The sequence below is a fragment of the Fonsecaea pedrosoi genome (genome assembly GCF_000835455.1).
Source record: "Fonsecaea pedrosoi CBS 271.37 unplaced genomic scaffold supercont1.4, whole genome shotgun sequence".
In the NCBI taxonomy this organism is placed as follows: domain Eukaryota; kingdom Fungi; phylum Ascomycota; class Eurotiomycetes; order Chaetothyriales; family Herpotrichiellaceae; genus Fonsecaea; species Fonsecaea pedrosoi.
In genome coordinates this window covers 4,259,569-4,276,285 of record NW_013550612.1, presented here as the reverse complement: position 1 = coordinate 4,276,285, position 16,717 = coordinate 4,259,569, and the positions used below count along the sequence as shown (strand labels likewise).

The 16,717-nt window shown below is 51.9% G+C and overlaps 8 protein-coding genes across 8 annotated transcripts; 2 read left to right on the top strand and 6 right to left on the bottom strand.

Moving 5' to 3' along the window:
- Positions 1 to 95: 95 nt before the first annotated feature.
- Positions 96 to 1,854, bottom strand: Z517_07354 (uncharacterized protein; the record flags this gene model as incomplete). The annotated part of the gene is made up of 2 exons (XM_013429092.1): positions 96 to 1,451; positions 1,498 to 1,854. 2 exons carry the CDS (start codon positions 1,852 to 1,854, stop codon positions 96 to 98), a joined length of 1,713 nt encoding a protein of 570 aa, XP_013284546.1.
- A 168-nt stretch (positions 1,855 to 2,022) lies between these two features.
- On the top strand, positions 2,023 to 3,258 carry Z517_07353 (uncharacterized protein; the record flags this gene model as incomplete). The annotated part of the gene is made up of 1 exon (XM_013429091.1): positions 2,023 to 3,258. The coding sequence occupies one exon, from the start codon at positions 2,023 to 2,025 to the stop codon at positions 3,256 to 3,258; it is 1,236 nt and encodes a 411-aa protein (XP_013284545.1).
- Positions 3,259 to 4,116: 858 nt separating this feature from the next.
- Z517_07352 (uncharacterized protein) lies at positions 4,117 to 4,866 on the bottom strand (the record flags this gene model as incomplete). Its single annotated transcript, XM_013429090.1, has 1 exon — positions 4,117 to 4,866. The coding sequence occupies one exon, from the start codon at positions 4,864 to 4,866 to the stop codon at positions 4,117 to 4,119; it is 750 nt and encodes a 249-aa protein (XP_013284544.1).
- An 803-nt stretch (positions 4,867 to 5,669) lies between these two features.
- On the bottom strand, positions 5,670 to 6,988 carry Z517_07351 (uncharacterized protein; the record flags this gene model as incomplete). The annotated part of the gene is made up of 3 exons (XM_013429089.1): positions 5,670 to 6,557; positions 6,615 to 6,801; positions 6,855 to 6,988. 3 exons carry the CDS (start codon positions 6,986 to 6,988, stop codon positions 5,670 to 5,672), a joined length of 1,209 nt encoding a protein of 402 aa, XP_013284543.1.
- A 917-nt stretch (positions 6,989 to 7,905) lies between these two features.
- Positions 7,906 to 9,479, bottom strand: Z517_07350 (uncharacterized protein; the record flags this gene model as incomplete). Its single annotated transcript, XM_013429088.1, has 2 exons — positions 7,906 to 8,073; positions 8,127 to 9,479. The coding sequence occupies 2 exons, from the start codon at positions 9,477 to 9,479 to the stop codon at positions 7,906 to 7,908; spliced, it is 1,521 nt and encodes a 506-aa protein (XP_013284542.1).
- Positions 9,480 to 11,812: 2,333 nt separating this feature from the next.
- Positions 11,813 to 12,771, bottom strand: Z517_07349 (uncharacterized protein; the record flags this gene model as incomplete). Its single annotated transcript, XM_013429087.1, has 2 exons — positions 11,813 to 12,187; positions 12,310 to 12,771. The coding sequence occupies 2 exons, from the start codon at positions 12,769 to 12,771 to the stop codon at positions 11,813 to 11,815; spliced, it is 837 nt and encodes a 278-aa protein (XP_013284541.1).
- A 413-nt stretch (positions 12,772 to 13,184) lies between these two features.
- Positions 13,185 to 14,447, bottom strand: Z517_07348 (uncharacterized protein; the record flags this gene model as incomplete). The annotated part of the gene is made up of 1 exon (XM_013429086.1): positions 13,185 to 14,447. One exon carries the CDS (start codon positions 14,445 to 14,447, stop codon positions 13,185 to 13,187), a length of 1,263 nt encoding a protein of 420 aa, XP_013284540.1.
- A 392-nt stretch (positions 14,448 to 14,839) lies between these two features.
- On the top strand, positions 14,840 to 16,402 carry Z517_07347 (uncharacterized protein; the record flags this gene model as incomplete). Its single annotated transcript, XM_013429085.1, has 1 exon — positions 14,840 to 16,402. One exon carries the CDS (start codon positions 14,840 to 14,842, stop codon positions 16,400 to 16,402), a length of 1,563 nt encoding a protein of 520 aa, XP_013284539.1.
- Between the last annotated feature and the right edge of the window lie 315 nt (positions 16,403 to 16,717).

The following is a 16,717-nucleotide window of genomic DNA, read 5'->3' as shown; positions in this document are numbered from 1 at the left end:
TGGCGAATAGACAAGATATGTATACAGATATATAGTGACATAACCTCACCAGTTCGCTTACACAGCCGTAGTGTGCCGAACTGCATGAGCGTCGCTCAAGAGGCGTTGATGGCATGCGCTTGACTGTCCTTATTCAAGGCACTGGGTAATTCGCCCGGTGCGAGCTGCCATGCCATGTCAATGGCTCCACGAGGGTTTCCTTTGTTGTACAAAAACAGCCCCTGCAGGGCCGCCATGCTCGTCCGACTGCTTCTCCCAGGTCCGGGGGCTAAGACTCCTATCTCATGGAGTTTCTCAAAGAACATCTGCCTAAACACTCCTTTGGGATCCGCATCGTTGTAAAACCGAGCCCAGAGTTGCTCGATCTGATAATTCGTGGCTTCACCGAGTCGCACTGTCATATCTACTCGGCCAGGCCGTACAAGTGCTTCGTCGAGGCGATCAACGTGGTTGGTCGTGAGAAAGATGATGCGTTCTTCGGCACTGCCCACACCATCCAAAGCGTTCAACAAGCCGGAGAATGTCACGTTGGCTCCTTGATACCCGTCGGCTTCGACTTGCCGGCGGTTTGCAAATGCCGCATCAACGTCCTCCAAAAGAACCAACGTCCGTTGGGGAATGACTGTCAAGAGGTGATTCAGCCTATCGTCCGTCAGACCACGCTCACTGAGATTGAGCATGGCGATATCGTAATTCAAATGCCCAGCGAGGGCTTGAATAAACGATGATTTACCCGTTCCGGGCGGCCCATATAGGAGATAGCCTCTCCGGTAAGGAATTCCCCGTTCGTAGTACCATTTGGCCGAAGAGAGAAAGTCCTGGACGTCGGCGACAATGCGTTCTTTGACACCTTTGTCGAGAATAACGGATTCGAGAGGCCGCTTGCTGCGAGGGTGACCGAATTTATCCCACTTTGTACCCCATGCGGTGTAAATAACAGTTTTACCTTCGACTGATTGAGTGGCGATATCATGAGCCTCTTTAAACAACGATTCAAAGACGTGCCGCTGAGAATACAGCGTGGTCAAGGTAACGGTCTCCCACGGTTTTCCATCCATCGAGAACTGCTTCGACTCGCGCTGGCGGTTGACCATTATCCATGCATTCCGATAGCGGATCACATGCCTACCGGGACCAGGAATCAAGACAAAATTTGTGTGAATGGCACCATTAGGCAGCTCTCTTTTCTCCGTCTCAATTGCCAAATGGCGCATGCTAGGTGTGAGTCGCTGGAGCAGAGACTCCCAAGCACCGGTATTTGTCTGCGATGCCTTCTGCGCCAATCGCCCTCGCTCATGTAACGTCATCCAGTAGAGAAACCAGGGGTAGGAGTCGTCTCGAACACTGATCTCGACGTCGACCAGAAGACGTCGTCGCATAAGGGCAGCTCCATGCCGAAGACCTCTTCGACCGAAGGTGAAGAGGGTACCGAGACCAGCAAGACCGAAGCCCTAGCAGCGCGTTAAATACATCCTCTATAATTGCGCCAGTACTCACGGCTGTGAAGAAGGGGTTGCTGAGCAACTGCGCGATCAGCCCGCCATCTGTAGAACTGCTCGTGCCTGCGACTTGACGCAGAAGGTCAGCTTTTTGAGAGGCCGCATCGGTCAAAGCCGGCGTTGAGAGTGACGTGTTTGTGTTCGAGGCGACCTGGACCAGTCCATTGTCGCTCTGCATCCCCTCGTCAAGAAAGGTTGAGAGCGATACAACTTTGTCTGAGTTGGAAATGATGCATTCGATACTTTGCGCAATGAACTCGGGAGGATATTTTGGCCGGTTCCGATATGCAGGTCCGGACCTCGACGGACTTAAGCCAATGATTGTTCCCCACCTGCATTGATGACGATCTTCCATTCTACAAAAATACGAGTCGCTTCTCCCAGGCAGCAGGAAACCATGTAGAGACGGACTCGCTGCATATAATCCCTGTGTCGCTCCATGCGCTCCTTCTTTCGGCTGTTGTTCAGCAAGCGCACATCGTTCAAAGCACACACTGCTACACATCCACCTTCCTTACGCACCATGACATCCTCCTCTACAGCGGCTCTCCTGTACGCAGCCACCATTGCCATCCCCTCGACCGCGTCCCCAAAACCTGACGACGAGATTACAAAGACCAAGGCGTGGCACGTCAAGAGTGGTGGTTTTCAAAACCCTTGGCCGTCATGGCAGATGCACTCACTGCATACCCTTCTCTGGGGTCTCCTCCAGAGGAGGCTGACTGGCAAAGCGAACAAGCCTGACACAACTCCTCCGACCGTCCCTGTCCGTCCGCCTACCTTTCTTCCGTCGCGCACCGCAAACTCCTCAGGCTCTCTTAGAGCAACATGGCTCGGGCATGCCTGTTTTTATGTCGAATTCCCCACTGGCCTACGCGTCCTGTTCGACCCAGTCTTTACAGATCGATGCTCACCCTTTTCATGGCTGGGGCCTAAGAGATATACAGAGTTGCCCTGTCAAATAAAGGACATTCCCGTCATCGACGCTGTTATCATCTCGCACAACCACTACGATCATCTCTCGCACCCTACCGTCTTGGAAATCGCGAAACACAACCCGGAGTGCCACTTCTTCGTGCCTCTGGGCAACAAGAAATGGTTCTCGGATAGCGGGATCGAGAAGTGCACCGAGCTAGACTGGTGGGATGAGGTGGATTTTACACTGACACCTTCGCCTCCAACGTCTACGGAAACAAAGCGCGCAAGTGTTTCCTCGACTGACGAGCCCAATATAGCCTCTTCACGAGACGCAATAACAGCACGCATCTCCTGCCTCCCATGTCAACACATTTCGGCACGCTCGATTCATGACCGCGCTGCTACTCTATGGGCTTCATGGTCAGTCTCGTCAGGTTCTAAGTCAGTGTATTTCGGCGGGGACACCGGGTATCGTACCGTCCCCAAGTCTTCCGAGGGCAAGGACGACTGGGCAGAGGAGTATTCAAAGCTACCTCATTGCCCGGCATTTGCAGATATCGGCCGTCTCAGAGGTCCGTTTGACCTGGGTCTCATTCCCATTGGGGCTTATATGCCACGGTGGATCATGAGTCCCATGCACGCCAATCCCCGGGATGCGGTGGAGATATTCAGGGACGTAAAGTGCAAGAGGGCACTGGGTATACACTGGGGCACATGGGTGTTGACGGAGGAGGATGTATTGGAACCACCCCGGTTGTTGAAGGAGGCGTTGAAACACCATAACATGGAAGAAACGGGAGTGTTTGACATATGTGACATAGGCGAGAGCAGGGAGTTTTGAGAATTCCGTAGAGAGACACACGGCCTCTGGTGTTGGATATGTGCAGGGTAAATGTAGTACCATTGTAATGTGCTGAACGGGTGGATGGATTGGACGGCCAGGTGACTGGACTGAAGGCATTGGCGTGGCATTAACAGGAGTAGTTCTAACATTTTGGATAGTCATAACATGGAACGGTTATGCTGTAAACCTGTGGAAAAGAGACAGGTAGGACACTATACTAGTTATGCACAGGGTCTTCTATTACTATCCTTACCGCTTTAAAAGGTTGCAATACTTCGCGAGCGTGTGATGACGAGCGTGAAGCCATCCATAATCTGCAGTAGATATTGACGTCGGGTGCTTCCAGGTTGAACATTATTAACCAAGGCGGGTATCTTGTAGCCTTCGTGTCTGCACAACAAGCAGAGCACAGTGCACGGGATGGAGAGGGGGGGAGGTGGAGGACGTTAATACTATACTGTAGAGGGTTCTTGACGCTGCCGAACACTGCCCAAAGTGCCCATGGCATGGAGGAAGGTCTTCGTTCAACCCTATCGTATGTAGGCTGACTGTCCTCCTCTCCGGTATCATTGGCTCTGCTGCCTACCTCGCCTTATTGTCTTTCAATTCCTCGGGGTACTGGATAGGGCTTTGGCACCTTGGAAATGGAGCAGACTCGTTTGACTGCCAGGGATCTCATGTCTTCAATTCATGCAGGCAAATCTGGAGGAGGCTCGTACACAACTGAAGATCCAGGAGGACTTGGGAGGGATCCAGGGTATTCAGCCAGTAAAGCGGCTACATCTAGCTCGACATATCGTCCTTCGGCTCTTGTACTGCCCGAGAGTTAGCGATACCGAAACAAGCCAAAGACACCTACAAGTGAAACCGTTGAGCATTTCCCCACGCTTTCAAAATTAGTGACACTCGGTCCGCCTCACATTCTGGTATTGGAATCTGGAGAACGCCACCTCTTTGTTCCAACCTCTCGCGAATAAGTTGAGAGCAAGCTTCGAATATCCTCGGGTAATAGCCTGCAGAGGACCAGTCTAGCACACAAGGCGGCTGATCTGGATGCCATAAGATATTTCGCGGAAATAAGCCAAGGTGACATAGCACCAGTTCGGATTCTTGAAACGAAAGGGTCGCCCCTGGAACAAGATGCCGCATGTTGTACCACCGCTCAATCTTGTCAATGGTGTCAAATGTCAGAGGGTCTGATTCACCAAAGAGAAGGGCACGAGATGGTCCGCCACCTAATGATCCTGGCCTTTCAGATGTTTGGATGGCAAAATGATCAAGGATCCGGAAGAGAGCTTTGAGCTGCGAGTGGTCTTTGTACGAATCTTGTGTCTGGCCCTCCATGAAGTCCATGACGAGGTAGCCACGACCCTGCCCATCTTGGAAGAAATCGTAGACCTTGGGCACTCGGACGATATCATGATCCAAGATCTGATAAGCCTTATCTTGACTGTGTGCCTCGTGTTCGGTCACCCCGTAACCAAATTTTACTGCGATGCCGTCGGAGAGTTTGAGAATGCTGTTTCCATGTGGTATGTGTGCGACAAGGTCTTGAGGTCTAGCTTTGCCACACCTGTCAATGGTTTCATCTTGTGATAGTGTCATTACGGCTATCCTTCAGGTTGTGCTGGGTCTGTAACGAGGATGTTCTATATCATCGAGAGAGGGAAGTACCAATCAACATTCTGAACGGGAAGGTTCACCGACAACATCTTGCCAAGACTTCGCGACAGTCGCTCGCTCAAGATCACTTCTACTTCCGCCATGCGGTGTGACCACTAAGGACCATGCAGGAATGCGATGAACAGTAGGCATCCTCTCCGCAATGCATCGGTGGTCTGCGCTAATATTGAAATGTGCTTGTGAGCTCCACTAAAAGACCGTAGAGAAGATTTTAGGAATATAAAATAGACGCTCTAGCAGGTGCTTTTCGCAAAAGGACAGAACCTCACTTCTCGACAAGTCATATTCCACATTCCCTAGATCCATGATTTGCTTTTCGCTCTTAGACCACTGTAGACACTATGACACTGACTAATAGTACAGGATATCAATTTATGCTGACTCCCCTCTTCCAGAACGCCATTGAAAGGACTGAACGAACAGGTCAAGCTGAACACCACCTAGCGCCACAACAACCCAGGCATATTGCTGTCCGCAGCCAGTAAATAAGAGATTGTTTCTGATCAGTCTCCATGGCACCGTTTCCATGGGACAAGAACTCTCGTAGTGCCAGTATCAGTGCCATTCCCGTCTCCTCTTTCTTCGCTCTACACACCTTCTCTTTCCGACGTTCCCCCCATGGTGTAAACCGAAACAAATTCTCCATACGGTTCCCTTGTGTCGTCGCATCATCAGCCGCAGGCGAGGAAACAGTGGCAGGGCACTCCCGGTCCGACGGGCTTCGCCTAGATCTCTTTCGCCTTAGTGTTCTTTTGTCTGGGGACTTTTCCTTTGCGACCTTTCGTTGCCTTTGGCTTCTTTTTCTCAGCGACGTCACTGACATTGTCTTCATCCGTGATGGCATTTGCCGTCCCGGTGGTTGCTTGACCAGTATTCGAAGCATCTTGGCGGAGAGCGCCTATGTATCCTTCTGGGACTGCATCGACATTGTTTCCTGCATTGACCTTATCCCCAGTCTCATCAGCTGCCTCCGGTCCTGGCGTGGCACGGGTTGGTGCGTCATCGCTATCTTCATCTCCGGTCTGAGTCTCTTCATATTTGACTGGTTTTGTCCTGCGGCCAGTTCTGGTGCGCTCACGTTTGGCGGCCACCTTGCGTTTGGAGTTGCGAGCTTCGACAGCATCACTGGCTGGTTCAATGGTTTCCTTGACATCTTCATCTTCAGGAGTATCCTTAGACGATGCCGCCTTTTTCCGCTGTCTTTCTCGTTTGGCTGGTTTTGCTGGCTTCTCCTCCACCTCCTCAGACTTGACCTTCTTCGCGCGGGATCTTTTCGTCGGTTTCTCAGGTGCTTCTTCTTCACTATCTTCCTCTTTCACAGCGACTTTGCGTTTCCTCCCTCCGGCCTTCTTCGGTGGAGCTGACTGGGTAGGATGAGTATCGTCGTCCTCTTCTTTGATCTTGCGACGTGAGGTCTTTTTCTTGGCTGCCGGCGATTCTGGCAGGTCTTCTTCCTCGTCTGATAGGACCCTGGCTTTCCTACCTCGCTTCGCTTTGGGTTTGGAGGGAGTCTGCTCATTCTCTGCAGCAATTTCCTCGTCGTCATCAGCCTCTTTCTTTTTTGGGGTCCGTTTATTGATGCCTTTCATCCCTGGACGGTTGAATTCAGGTTCCTAGGTTGAAAGTGTTAGTCCACCTCACCAGGACATTGTAGAGACATGGAGTCTTACACCCCTCCAGTCTTCGTCAGCTACATGGCCATTCATCAGTGCATATTTGATCTTTTCACGCGATCCGTCATCGATCTCGTCATAGCCATCAATAATACGATCCAAGTCGGCATCTAGGTCGTCCAGATCCTCCAGCGGACCGACCTGATCTTGGAGCTTTTTGATTTGAGCAGGTGTGACGCAACCCCTGGATTCAGATAGTGAGTTACAGCCAGCCAGGATCTCCGTACAGGAGCGTACCAATGCTTCCACATCCACGAGGTGTGTTCGTGAATTGTCACCAGCGTCCCCATTCTGAACTCGCCCTTTTCAATCTTGATTCCCGCCTTTTTGCATGCCGTATTTTGACAGCCTGCGCGGCCGGTTTTGGCCATTTCTGCATTTAATTAGATCAGCCTGAGATACGGCATTTGTGGGAGCTGATGAATAGCGGATGGTTGCACGAGGTTGTTACTTCCAAAAGGCACAAACACTGTACTATTTCGATGTTTTTTGAATGTGTGAGAAACGCATAAGCAACTCACCAAAGCGATACGTTGGGTCCGATGCCATGTTGAGCCGGAATATTGATGGCGATGTGAAACGGGGAGAGGCTATTAAGGCGGATGGGCCGGGGGGCTGAAGTTGGAAAAGGGAATTGGTGTAGCGAGCAGGTTTGAGACCATGCAACTATGAGAGTTTTGCAAGAGGAAAGATGGTAGGAGAAAGGAATCTGATTGCGGATGGGGATGGCAGAGTTGGTTGATCGGCGAGAAAGAGACAGTGGTTGTCAAAAAGTGAAGCTTCGTGTCAGGCAACTGAGAGCGACTCTGTCCCATGCTTTGTTTCTGTCAGACGAGCTGGTTGCAGAACACGAGCGCGACGCGTAAAGTGCTTTGACAGCCTCCTCGCCTACATCTCAGTCTCAATTCCCTGCGATAACTTACCCTATCGCCAGCTCCCTTTTCAACTCAATCATGATCAGAATGCAGCTAGATACTATGATGCCAACTTGGCATCTTCAAGAAAAGAAATGCGCAGGCCGCTGCCACCAAGCATGGCCTAATGAAAAAGTTAAGATTTGAGGTGGTGAGAAGATCCCAAATGATCTTCGTGTCTTTTGTTACCATTCTGTTAATGCTGTTTGAATACTAAAGACTTGTGTAAAAGTGCCCGCTCAAGATCAGAAGAAGATGATGACGACGACGAAAGACTGGTTATCCACGAGGCAATACCTCACACCGAGCGCCTCCCTGGCTTATTATGCAAGTCCTGCTCTCTAGCGAGGAAAGGAGAGCTCAATAATGTTCGATTATGCCTGCTTTGTGGCTTTGCTCGCCCCGTTCCCACTGGCGCTGCCGCTACCACTTGCTGCTTCGGCCTCCGAACTGTCGAGATGTCCTGCGGCATCCACGCCATGTAACACTCCTGCGCGTTTCTCCACGTCTTCGTTCGGCTTGCCATAGTGGGCATCGTACTCCTGTTGCAGCAATTAGCAAATGCGTAATATAGGGCTATAAGAGAGGGTCTCACATGTCGTCCGTCGTGGAAGAAGGCGTATGGAAGTTCACCATGGACCTCACCATCACCGATAAGAAGTTGGTCTTCGTTGTATCTCAGAGGGATTCTCAAGACGTATTTGATGAATAGACAGATGGCGCTGGTCCAGAAAAGATTCCATCCGATGACGAAGAGGAAGCCTACAATCTGAACCCAAACTTGTCGTCCGTTCCCATCAATTGCACCACCCGAAGGAGCAAGGGCAAAGGCGGCAGTGCCTTCGGAAGTAGCAAAGAGCCCAGTCAAGAATCCTCCGACAACGCCGCCAACCAAGTGTGTATGGAAATCTCCCACCACGTCGTCAGAAAATTCGAGGAACCACTTCTGCTTGCCGAGGATGTTCATTGACATCCAAGGAATCACACCAGAACAAATCCCAATGATAATGGCACCCCATCCTGCGACGAACCCGGCAGCAGGCGTGATGGCAACCAGGCCAGTGATGATGCCTTGAATGGCCCCGATAACGGCTGGTTTCTTGAAAAATATGAGATCCATAATAGTCCAGGATAACATGCTCATTGCCGTGCACACGTTGGTATTGAGCACGGCAGCGCCGGCATCGGGCGAAGCGGTATAAGGATCGCCACCGTTGAAACCATTCCAACCTAGCCAGAGGAGCCCGACACCGACAAGGGCCAGCAGAACGTTGTTCGGGTGAAATTCGGTGCGATCGCGAGGATGTCTAGGGCCAACCCAATATGCCAGGACCCATCCAGCTGTGCCTGATGAGACGTGAATGACATATCCTCCCGAATAATCCAACACGCCCATGTCGAACAAGAAGCCACCTCCCCAGATGCTGAACGCGCCCACAACGTAGCTGAGAGTCAACCAAAGTGGCACAAAAACCATCCAGGCCAGGAAGTTCATTCTTGCCAGGGCGGCCCCCGCGACAAGAACAAGTGTGATGGCCGCGAAGACGAACTGGAAGTATACCATGGTGCTCATTGGATATGCTGCCGAGAGTCCGGCCTCTGGCAAGTACGCCTGCTTCAATTCGTAGTTCATTTCGACAGCAGGGCCAGGCACACCAACGAATGGCAACATCTGCTTGCCAAAGGCCGCTCGGTATGCATAAACCACCCAACAAATGAGGACCGCGGCAAAGGCGTATAAAACCATAAAGGCTGAGTTGATGGCCCACTTCTTTTTCACCAATCCTGCGTACATGACCATCAGGCCCGGGACGGATTGGAGTCCGACAAGGGTCGCAGCCGTCAACTGCCAGGCGTTATCCCCATTGTTGAGCCAGTCAGGCGCAACGAGTGTGTCGGCATCCCAGCGGCGCTGGGCGCGATAGCTGGCTGCATGTCCAGGGGACATCGAGGCCAACAGATTCGGGATGAGGTCAGTGGTGGGTTCACCAGTGGAAGAGTTGCTTCACTCAGCCGTGTTCTTGATTCTCAGCCCTGACAAGATAAGGGGAGGAGAGAAACTCACATAGACACGTTGAAGAGCGTGCAAGGAGGAGGAGCGAGGATTTAAAAAGAATGCCAGCAACGCACGCGACGAAAAAGAAAAGGTGAGCTCTCCAGCTCTCGAACCACCCATACGACATGCATGCTCTGTCTAGAGGACCCCTAGGCCGGGATTCAAGCGATATCTATCCCAGCAACACGTCATGATTCGCCCTGAGGTGACATTATTGCCTTTGGCGCACACACAAGCTTGAGTTACGAAAGGGATGTCGCCGTGTTGACGACCGATGCAGGCACAACGTGGCGTTGACAGCTGTGTTCTAGCCCGAGTGATAGGTCACAGGCATTCGCCTCCTTATCATCCATGACCCCGAGCAGAGCGACTACGCGATTGGGTTTGCAAGCAATTGCACAGATGAAAATGGGATATCGGGCCAAAGCAAAGGGCAGATGAATGCTGGGGTAGTGCATCCAATAATGGGGAAGATGCTTATCAGTTCTTGGCTCTACAACGGACCCTGCGGGAAATGGGGCTGGACGAGCTAAACTGCGTTAAGCATTGCGAAGCATTGCGGCATCCCCACAAGGTTGGATCCTTGACTGATGCGAATTGCTGGCTTATCTACGAAATGAATAACGACGCGCCCGCAACTCCACGTGGGGCTCCAAGGGCAAAAGCAAGCTACGAGGATGGAATAAAAGGATTGGAGGTGGGCTTCGAGTGGACCGTGGATCGGGGATTGTGGCCTGATGCCGTGAGCAGGTGCTGGCGCCGCTGGGTCTGGAGCATTGGGTGATGGTGCCTATTCACGTCAAAGAGCTGAATGGCTGCTGTGTTTTCTGTTGTGCACGCTCTTCTACAGACACCAATTCGCAGGCAACGCGATGAGCGGCCTCTGCGCAAGGTATGTTGGCGATGATAGATCCAGCGCTGACCTCATCATCAGGACCTAGGTTTGCTGTCCGCTGCAACAGCTCCTCCGTGCATCCCTCTGGATACCAGTTCAGGGTGATACGTGTTTTCCAACTTTTAACGCTGCTATTTAAGGGCCTCCAATGCTTTGTTGTGAAAGATCACGCTGAGAAACCCCTGTGGCAGGACGATGGCTGCTTTCAAACTACGCCGAGTTCCGGACGTTCTATCATCTACTCGAATCCAGCGGGCAGCGTGAAAGTGGACCAAGAAAGCTCCATACCTTTGGAGATGGTATTGCTTTCATGGGTCATCAAGCCGATCAATCGGCTTCGCATCAGCATCAAGCGTGGGCCACAAATCTGCGGCCAATGGCTGTCTTCACGATGTCCAGAAGTATCTCAGCCTTGTCAAAGCTTTGATGAATCATCTTCTCCCGTTATTATGAAACGTAAGCACCCCTCGAGAGCTCCAATAGAGAAACCTCGGGGAAAAGGCTCGCCCATGCATCGCGGCATCGAGATTACATGAGTGCATGGCTGTTGTCCCATCCTTTATCAAACCACTACTGGATAGTGCAGGAGACAAGGCATTATTCCCTGCTATGATTAGAGTCGATTAAACGTGCCGAGACCAGGAAGACATACTATGGTCAGAAACCATGCGCCTAAGCACAGCATGACCCTCCGCAAATCCGGGGTGAGTCCTGTCATCGGAGCTGTTGTTAATATGGAACAACCCCTTTCGGGAGTCTCCGAAGTTGGGATGCCCCGAACTGAGGGAGAGATCAAGTCAATGGACTACTCTTTCTCGGGCTCTAAGGTGAGCATCGCATTTAGCCATCCACTTCCGAAGCTCTTGCTCATCTTGCCGCCAAAGGCCTCTATGCCTTCCACCCTCTATGTGAGCTAACACTATTTCTGACTGCGTTGAACGACTTCGGCTGTCTGCCAAACACAGTCTTTCTTTGAATCCTACTTTACTTTTTATGATATTGAGTCTGGGGTTTCCTACTGACAGGAGGGATGGAGACATACATCCGATCTGATCCACCTTGAAAAGCCTTCATTGGCATCAAGGCTTCAGTACATAAAACGGGGATAGGCTGCTGGAAGAAGAGTAAACAACTCGGTATTTGCGACTGATTTGCCACGGGGCTACTACCCTTTCATTGAGAGCAAGCCCCAAATTATGAAGACGGGCACACGGCAGACATACGCCTCCTCGATCTAACCATCATCTCGTGTACACTGGTGAGAGTCGGAGATGCTCTGACTTCAAGAGACTGATTCTGTACGCCCCTTTATTAAAAGGAGTGTTTAATGTCAGGGCTCGACAAGATACTTGTTGAACCAATCAATCCCCTGCTTTGCCGCATCATCCATTGCCTTTTTGTCCTCGTCACTGCTCCAGTCGCTTCTCAAGGCAAATCCATGTACCTGATTCTTATAGACTTTCACCTCAGTGGGCACGCCGGTCTTTTCGAGCGCCTCTCTGAGCTGATCTACCGATTTCATGTCGAGAAGACTATCTTTTTCACCAACGGCGACACTGGTGGGTTTCGAAACCGGGCTGATGTCCGCTGGAATGGAGAGGAGGGATGGGTGACAGGCGTAGGCGGCATCAACGCCGCCGATTTGGCCCTCCTTGCGACCGTGGGCTTGGAGAATAGAGTATCGGCCACCCCAGCAGAAACCGATCTGTTACCACGACCCCGAAAGATCAGCATTTTGTCCACCATCTAGATGCGAGGCCGTTTGGCCGATCACCTTGACAGGGCCCCGGCAGATGCTATTTCGGAAAGAGAAGAACAGAAGCTTACCGTCCCGATCTTATTCGTCCCCGGTATGGTCTTGACATGGTTGATAAATCCGCTGATGAGCGGCTCAGCAACAGATTCCCGATGCCTGGCCAACCACGGCCCCAGCGTGGCCATCACGTCGACCGTCTCTTTCGCCTTGTCCAGAAGCCCTTCCTGCTCTTTTTGCTTCAATGGTGGCTCGATACTCTTGAGGAATTCGATGTCGATGGAATCACCTTCATGAACATCTGGGATATAACAATAAAAGCCTGCATTCGCATACACATCTGCCAGGAGTCGCACGTTCTTGAATTTCCAGCCAAAGATATCGGTTATGAAGACTACGGTTTTGGAGGTGGATTTGTTGGCGGGCTCCGCGATGTATGTTGGCAGACCGCCAATCGTGTCTTCACGGCCTTTGGGGGTGCCTTCGTGCACGACTCCGGAGAGGCAGCACGCACCCATTCCCGTGTGGGTCGACATGGTCAGAGCCTTTCAACTGGAAAATTGGATCGGATAGGGAGATGTTGAGAATGGTGGACTGCAGTGTCAGACAAGCTAATCTCTTGAAACAGCTATATTGGCGATACAGAGTGGGAGGGGTCGGAAGTGTGCGATGTCTCAATGCAATAAAGAGCTTGAACAATATTTGAGGAGATTCCCTCGGAACCCCCCACGGCTTGTTTCTCGAAGCCATGAGCTCATTGTTCCTGGGGTTGGGCGCCATCTCCGACAATGATTTGTGAACCGAAACTTCCCGAACTGACGAAAGGAAGCTTCTTGAGCTCATTAGCGCGCGGGGTATGGAAGCATCAGAGGAAAGTGATGATTTATTACACTGGCTGACTGTGTATCCAGCGCCGTTAAACTCTACGGTGTGGTTTACGAGGCACGATTCAGAAACCACGTACGCCTTGTCCAAATCGCAGAATGTTGACATAACCGTCCATATGACACCGTGCAGTTCTGATCAGCTTGGCACCAATGATGGCGCCATTTCTGATGGCGGCACCGACCTCCAGAGTGCCCGACGGATGGCCAATGATGGTATTGGAGTGGTGCAGGTGCTTTGACATGGCATGCGGAAGAGTTCCCTCCATCTTACATGCCACGCCCAGGTTAAGGGCCAATGTGACGGGGACGGCTTTATGTGCCTGTTCCATGGAGAGAGCCTGGCATGATATATCCAAGCCTTCGCCTTTAGCAGGGAACAGCAAGACAATCTTGGGTATGCTGCTAATGTTGGGGTCTAAGCCCATCATCTCGGTGCCACGTTTTCGTATGGCTTCAAGTTTTTCCAGGAGTTCTTGATTAGAATTCAGCTGATCTGGTGTCGCATCCGCATTCCATCCCACGTCTCTGCCATCAATAAACACTCCTGGATTGCTGACATCTATCAAGGATGCTAGGACTGTCTGGTGCCCGATCTGAACGCTGTCGGTGGGATTGCCCGTGGGCAAGGCCTTGCCAGTTTTTGCGCCTTGTGGGTTCAGGAATGATAATGTAATCGTGGACGCTGTCCCGGGCACCCCATCGATGCTGCAGCTGCCGAGCTCTTGATATTCCCATTTGCCCTCATAACGGGTCGCTTGGAAGGTAGACTCAATGATTTTGGCCGTGTTGGTGTTTCGCATTCGCAAAGTGATGGTGGCATTATCCCCATCCTCAACCCAGTGGCCGTACCTTTTGATATCGGTTTGAATGAGTCCAGAATTTAATGCAAAAGGCCCAACCACCGAGGTCAGATTGCCGCAGTTGCCAGCCATGTCCAACTTACCGTCTTTGACACCAATTTGGAAAAAGGTATAGTCGATATCGGCATCTGGCTGTGGTGATGGGTGAATGATCATGGCCTTGCTTAGAGATGAAATGCCACCGCCCATGCCGTTGAGCTGTCTGCCATACGGGTCGGGAGATCCCATGACCACTGCGAAAAAATCCTCCATTCGTTTGATCGTGGCCTCTTCGAGTGGCTCTCTTGCGGATAGATCTCCAGTGAACCATTGTGGCAGATCTCCTGAGTTGAGAAAGACGCCCTTGGAAGTGCCACCACGCCAGAAAGACGCCTTGACGGCCCTGGGAAGCGATGTTGTCGCCATGGCTTTCTTCAGGATGTTCTTGCAGATGCGACCTGGAATTGCAGGGCGGCCCCAGAGCATCGTCAGCGCAGATTATGTTGCCGGTTCCGGTGGTAGCTGGACGCACATCTTGGAGGTCGATAAGTGGTATTGTCCAGACGCTGATGCCACTCTGCCCTGGAACGGGTAAAGTGGCTGCCAGCAAGCAACAAACCCCTGACTAGGTAGACGGAGAACAGCCGTGCAGCCTCGTTTGTGACGAGGCTGACCAATGACGCTCAAATAAATTGGGGTGACACCTCGTTGTTATCTTTCACCCCGCATTCAATGTTACACATGGTGCACGCTTCGATGAGCCTGTCCCACCCTCTTCAGGCGCCAGCCTGGCATATATACCCTGGTTGCCCTCTGCACTTCTGTGCTGCAGGTCCTGACCAGAGGTTCTAACACTGCCATCCACGACCCTGACCACAATGGGCTCCATCGAACCACCCCCACATCCACCGCAATTTCTTGTCATCGGGGCTGGATCTCGAGGCAATGCATATGCCCGTGCCGTTGAAGCCTCGACATCAGGCACGATTGCCGCCGTAGCGGAGGTTGACCCCTTCAAGCGACAAGAATTTGGAAGACGTTACATTTGGGGAAGAGATGGACAACCTACGGAACATCAGTCCTTTGGGCCATGGGAAGAGTGGGTGGCATGGGAGAAGAGACGCAGGGAAGACGCAGACAAGGCTGGAGGACCCGAGCCCGGCTATGTCCCTATAACTGGAGTCTTCATATGCACTCTGGACGAGACACATGCCCCTATAATCCGTGCCATTGCACCCTTGAACCTCCACATCCTCTGCGAGAAACCTTTGGCCTTGTCCCTGTCCGACTGTCTGTCTATCTCCTCGGCGTTGTCTAAATATCCTCCGAAAGTGGTTTCGATCGGCCATGTGCTGCATTACTCACCCCATAACATCCTCCTGCGCAAGCTGTTGACTCGTGACCAGGCCATTGGTGAGATTGTCTCCATTGAACACACTGAGCCCGTCGGGTGGTGGCATTTCTCGCACTCTTATGTTCGCGGAAACTGGCGCCGCTCTACTCCAGAAGGTGTTGGCTCACTCCTCACCAAATCCGGCCACGATATTGACTTCATCCTGTGGCTGCTCTGTTCGCCCAGTGCTCTGACCGGACCAATCCCCCATTTCCCCTCCACCGTATCCAGCAATGGAGCCCTTACGCATTTCCGCCGAGCGAGAAAGCCAAAGGCTGCAGGTGCGGCGACTAATTGCCTTTCCTGCCCTGCGGAGCCAGATTGCATCTACTCTGCGAAGAAGCTCTACCGCGATCGGTGGCTTCGGCAGGAGAAAGATACTGGCTGGCCTCTCAAGATCGTGGTGCCCGAAATCGAAGACATTGTGTCAACGAAGGGCTGGAATGCGGCGGAAGGGCAACTTATGGAAAGGCTTGCAGAGGACTACGACAAAGCCACTACTCCTGACAATGTCGTTGCAGGACGGAGTTGGTATGGCCGTTGCGTGTACGAAGCAGATAATGATGTGGTTGATGACCAGGTTGTGACAATGGAGTGGGAAGAAGATCCCGAACACGGCCAGGATCTCGGTCGGGGACCGAAGAGGGCGCTGTTCCACATGACTTATCCGACCCAGGCGCAATGCGAACGGCGAGGATGGATTTACGGGACACTTGGCGAAATCAGCTACGACTCACACAAGATCACCGTGCACACATTTGCTAATGGGAAAACGACTGTGCATGATATTCCCAAACAGGCACCAGAGGTGGAGAAGAGCCACGGCGGCGGTGATTGGGGTCTGGCTGGAGCCTTTGTCCAAGCTGTCCAGAACGTCAATGCTGGAACAATGGATATCGCCCAAGCACAAAGGGAACTGGTCGGGTGTGACCTGGAAGAGATCATATTGAGCCATGCGGTGGTGTTTGCAGCAGAAGAGGCCAGGAGGGAAAAGAAGGTTGTCAGATGGGCTGATTGGTGGACGAAGAACAGCTCGCTGGCTCCATGACGCTAGTTTCAATGAGCTGAGCATAGTTTGCTGGGATTGTCCAAAAATAACACGAGTTATGTTGGACCGAGCGCAGGGTATGAGTCTCAGCTCAAAGTTGGATCAGGGTTAACAATGCAATCTCATCTGTCCAGAACAAAGGGAGGATGGCTCGAGCCCTGTCGCTCGGTGTGCGTCTCACATTCCAGTCCAGATTCTACTTTTCCTTTTTGGGGAGCGGCTACAATGGATTTCTGCAAACGTCAAAGGGCTCTTTGTGCGAGGCCACTGCAGTCTGGACGTTACACTCTTCCTGATTTCTGCCGATTAACCGCT